This window comes from Gekko japonicus, unplaced genomic scaffold (assembly GCF_001447785.1).
Source record: "Gekko japonicus isolate JY-2015 unplaced genomic scaffold, Gekko_japonicus_V1.1 scaffold524, whole genome shotgun sequence".
NCBI classification, from domain to species: Eukaryota; Metazoa; Chordata; class Lepidosauria; order Squamata; family Gekkonidae; genus Gekko; species Gekko japonicus.
This window is the reverse complement of record NW_015170906.1, coordinates 383,525-388,742: the sequence shown is the minus strand read 5'-3', so window position 1 is coordinate 388,742 and position 5,218 is coordinate 383,525. Positions and strand designations below refer to the sequence as shown.

Genomic DNA, 5,218 nt, shown 5'->3' with positions numbered 1-5,218 from the left:
AGAGATCAAATTGCCAACATTGGCTGGATTATGGAGAAAGCAAGAGAGTACCAGAAAAATATCTACTTCTGCTTCATTGACTATGCTAAAGCTTTTGACTGTGTGGATCACAACAAACTATGGCAGGTCCTTAAAGAGATGGGAGTACCAGACCACCTCACATGTCTCTTGAGAAACCTGTATAAGGGCCAAGAAGCGACAGTTAGAACCGGATATGGAACAACTGATTGGTTTAGCATAGGAAAAGGAGTACGACAAGGATGTATATTGTCGCCTTGCTTATTTAATATATATGCAGAGTACATCATGCGAAATGCTGGCCTGGATGAATCACAAGCGGGAATTAAGATTGCTGGGGAAAAGATCAACAACCTCAGATATGCAGACGATACCACTCTAATGGCAGAAAGTGAAGAGGACCTAAAGAGCCTCTTGCTCAGAGTAAAAGAGGAGAGCGCAAAAGTGGGCTTGAAGCTCAGCATCAAAAAAACTAAGATCATGGCATCCGACCCCATCACTCCTTGGCAAATAGAAGGGGAAGTCGGGGAAATCGTGACAGACTTCACGTTCCTGGGATCCCAGATCACCGCAGACTGTGACAGCAGCCATGAAATTAAAAGACTCCTGCTCCTTGGGAGGAAAGCGATGGCGAACCTAAACAGCAGGTGTGTGGGGGGTGGAAAGCTGAAGAGTGAGGGGGAAATAAAGGTAGGTTGATGATTGGCTGGGAAGGAGCTAGGGTTGCCAACTCCAGGTAGGAAATTCCTGGGGATGTTAGGGATGGAGCCTGGAGAGGGTGAGGTTTCAGGAGGCGAGGGACTTCGGACAGGTACAAAGCCATAGACTCCACCCTCCAAACCAACTATTCCCTTCTGGGGAACCATTGTTGCCAATCTCCAGGTGAGGGCTGGAGATCACTCAAAATTACAACTGTTCTTTAGGTAACAGAGATCAGTTCCTCTGGAGAAAATGGTGGACTCAGTGTCATTATACCCTGCTGAGGTTGCCACAGCAAATTGACACTGAGTGTCCAAGCCTGGGGCAACCGCCCAGAGCCTCTTTCTAGAGGCCGTTGTATTTATTTCCACAACGGGCCTTTTTCCTAGTTAAAAAAATAAAAGGCATGCTATGCATGTACCAACGTTCTGTGCGGCTTTTAGCAAATCCAGGACAAATCTCAAACCTCTGGGGCTGTGCTCCAATTAGTAAATGGTTCTTTCTTTCCCTGTTGGATCTTTTCCTCTGTTCTTAGTTTCTATCCTTCTATTCTTATCTTATCCAGTCTGCCCTCCTGCCCACCTCTTTCCCACTATCTATTTCTGGCAGAACTCTCGCGTCAGAAATGTGAGTCATGCAAATTCGGTGTGCTCTTTTCCAGCTTTTCAATTTGCATTACCTCAACCATTCCCCTCACCCCTTGCGTTGGTATCGGCATCTGTTTTGAGGACGGTCATCTTCCTTATTCATGTCGCACTACTTGGCAGGGGGGAGAAATCCCTTCTGCATCTTGTGAAGTCGCCATGCTGGACAGAAGAACCCTCTGCTGGCTCACAGAGGTCCGCTCCGTCCTTTTCCCACACCCTGTTTATAAACATCCAGGAGGCAACTGGGTAGGTGTCTCGATACTGCCTGGATACCCACAAACAGGGCACAGAGCCAATTGACTTCTCTCACTATCGCCCTCCACATAAATGTCCTCAGGTAGCAATTGCTATAGAAGGCCTTTCTCTGGCTCAGCCTCTGGAAAGGCATTTTGCAGCTGCCTTATAAGTGACCTCGTAGGATTTTCAAGAGACATTCAGAGGTGGTTTGCCATGGCCTGCCTCTGTGTCACAACCCTGGTATTCATTGGTGGCCTCCCTTCCAAGTTCTAGCCAGGGTCGACTATGCTTCCGAGATCTGATGAGATTGGGCTAGCCTGGGCTGTCAGGTCAGTGGCCACCACCGCATTTATTTAGGAGATGTACATGCCTCCTCTCTAGAGACCCACTAGAAACAGCTCGCAGCTAAGACAATGCAACAAAACCAAATGAGACATTTGTTTTAAAAGCCAGGACAGAAAAAATAGCATAAAACCAGCAGCCTAAAATTATATTCAGAGAACCATCTTTAGGCTAGAAGCAGATCTCTAAAGATGATGGAACCCTTCTGTTAAAATTTGGGCTTAAAAAGAACCATTATTCTGTCCCGGTGCCTAAAGGACAGTCTGGTAGGCTGCCAGGTGAGCCTTCACAGGGGGGGCGTTCCAGAGATAGAGGTGCCACCACTGAAAAAGGCCTGTCTGTGGTCTTCATCACCTGTGGCACAGCCACAGAGGGCAGGGCTTGAAAAGAGGATCTAAACTGGCAGGCTAGATGTCTTGTAGAGTGCAGAGACTGCGTAAATTCCAACATTCAATTGGAATGAAATTGAACATGGAGCCTTGCCACATCATGAAGATGGACAGATGTATTGTTGCATCAGCTTTTGTGCGCTAAAGCCCACACCAACAGACTAACGCACCTATTTCTCTGGAATTTAAATGCCATAAGCTCTCTCCTCACCCTTGTGCTTTTACATAGAGCTTTGCAATCCGACATAGCAATTTCCTGTTTTCACAACCCCTGGCCGCCTGTCCTGTGTTATGCCCCACCCCCAAAGTGCTTTATAGCTCCCTCCTCCAATACATGGATAACAATATCTGCCATACTGCATAAGCATAAAGTAGTACAGATAATTTCTCAAGGCCTTGTCTAACTATGATTCAAAACTAAACACGCATAATAACAATTACATAAATATTACCTAACACTCCCCCCCCCACATTTAACCTCACTTAAAACTCAACAACCAATACAACTAATGGAGCATTAGCATAATGGGCTCTCTGTGTAAGCCAGCAAGCATATATATCACTACACATGCTGCAATCGGTCAAACTCACAAAGTCATCAAGGGCAGCCCAGTGTCCAGCACACTGCAGCAGTCTAGCCTACAAATTATAAAGGCATGAATGGCACGTTGTCATGATCTGGTTGTGGCTTCTGAAGTACACATCTGACTACAGCTTCATACTGCAATATGAGATGCAGCTGTGGATCCAGGAATATCCCAAAGCCAAAAACTAGAAGTCCAGGCTAGAAATGACTCAAGAAAACCATGATTAAGATCTTTGGCAACCCTGTATTTTTTTCATTGAAGATTAGGAAGAATGTCTGTGTGGTTTCCCTTTCTTTCTGTGCAGTTTCCCTGATCTAAACGCCCCTTTTGAAGCTGCTATTAGCTCCATGGCAGGAGGGTTTGGTGGACAGCTATGGCATCAGAGATCAGGGGGAAGCAGAAACTATCTATTACCCCCCTCAACCACATCACAAGACCTGCTGGCCATCCTTACCCCATCTGCTCATGTGAGGATAACATGGAGGAGAGTAAAACAATGTGGCCCACTTGGGTCGCTGCCTGGGAGAAAAGTGGTTATCCAAATATCTAAATAAGAGCCTCCCACCATGGCCCTCCAACTGGCTTCAATGGCTACAAATTCTCCCCTCCCCAAACTGACACCAAGGTACAAACTGAAACTGAAAGGAATTTTTTCCCCAACAGAGGTCAATTTTTTTAACCTGGGAATCTGGGGTGTGTGTGTGTGTGTTATATATTTTAAAGGAGAAGTCATGGCACTGTTGAGGACTCTTAGGGCACCATAATCTTCACTTCAGTTCCACATCATCTCTCCCTTCTGTTCTGGTTTAATCTCAAGGCGTCTGTCATTCGAGAGTGGTGCTAACGGCTGCTCTTGCGCGCTAACAACAGTCCTCTGAACACCTCACAACTTTTTAGACTCAGGCATCTCCATTCAGCTCATATCTGACGAAAGGAGTGTTAGTTGTCAAAACTCGTACTCTGAAAATCTTGTTGATCTCGGAGTTGCTACTGGACTTGAAATCTAACTTTTTGGATGTATTTTGTCCCAGCCCTCCCCCAAGGAGCCCGTTTATTGTAACTTCACAGCTACCTTCTGAGGAGAATGAAGCTGAGGGCCGGTTTGGTGTAGTGGTTAGGAGCGTGGACTCTAATCTGGAGAACTGGGTTTGATTCCCCACTCCTCCCTATGCAGCTGCTGGTGTGACCTTGGGTCAGTCACAAATTCTCTCAGAGCTGTTCTCTCAAGAGCAGTTCTCTCAGAGCTCTCTCAGCCCCACCTGCCTCACAGGGTGTCTGTTGTGGGGAGGGGAAGGGAAAGGAGACTGTAAGCCGCTCTGAGATTCTAAGTGAAGAGTGGGGTATAAATCCTATCTTTTCTTCTTCTTCTGAATGGGGCCCTGACTGACTCCATGAGATTTGTGGGCTGACCCTGTTTTTCCCCCACAATGCTCTGGCGGGACAGCCACTACACTGTATCAGCTGTTGAGCCAGTATGGCTCCTACTCCTTTCTGTCCTCCATGACTCAAGCAGACCTCACAGCAAATGGGCTGTGTGAATGATCACCTTTAGGAATGCCATGAAACACCCCCAGTTTGCATTTAGGCCATGCAAGGTTCATTGTGGTCCATGAAGGAGGTGCCACACAGTTCCTTTGCCACAAGCACTGGGAACGCCAGTCGACACAGCTTCCTCAGATATTTTTGCCACAAAAGACAAACACTAACCCCCCCTCCCCCGCTGCCCTGGAAGTATCATTGTCACATCTGACTGCACAGTATACCAATTTTGCTTTGTCTTATTTTAACCCAACGTGCTAAAAGACTGTTCATCCTCCCATCTGAATTAGTCTGAAAGTTAGTCTTGGTGGTGTTACCTTGGAAGTAGACTCCGGAGCAGATCTTCACCACTCGGGGCAGGGAATGGAAATCCAGATTGCAAATATACTGCTGTAAGGACATGGACTCCATCATTCTGGCTTCCACAGGCGAAACTGATACAGAGTGAGCTGTCAGCAGCTGCAATGCTAGGCAGTTATACTGGTGGTATGGAAGTTCAACTGTGGCTTTCGCTTCCTCTTTTCAAGAGCTGGCTACGAGGTAACTTCTCCCAATACTAGTTTTTAATTCTTGGTATTTTATGAGATGTGGGAGGAATGTGATACAGGATAATAGCTTTTATTGCATGCAAGAAATCGCCAGCAAATGCAGTCTTTTTCTTCATTACCCTCACAGTTATGGGCTATGCCAACGTGTCCAATAAATACGCAGGGCCGCATGTGAGTTCGGCCCAGTTCCTGTGTGGTTTGGAAGTGTCAGG

The 5,218-nt window shown here is 46.6% G+C and overlaps 1 protein-coding gene across 1 annotated transcript in view; it reads right to left on the bottom strand.

Annotated features, from left to right (window-relative positions):
• Positions 1–4,869, bottom strand: part of LOC107116659 (protein THEMIS2-like) — a 22,630-nt gene extending 17,761 nt beyond the window's left edge. The window contains exon 1 of the mRNA XM_015418626.1: positions 4,776–4,869. Coding sequence (XP_015274112.1) covers positions 4,776–4,869 — 94 coding nt within the window. The remainder of the gene's footprint in view (positions 1–4,775) is intronic.
• Between the last annotated feature and the right edge of the window lie 349 nt (positions 4,870–5,218).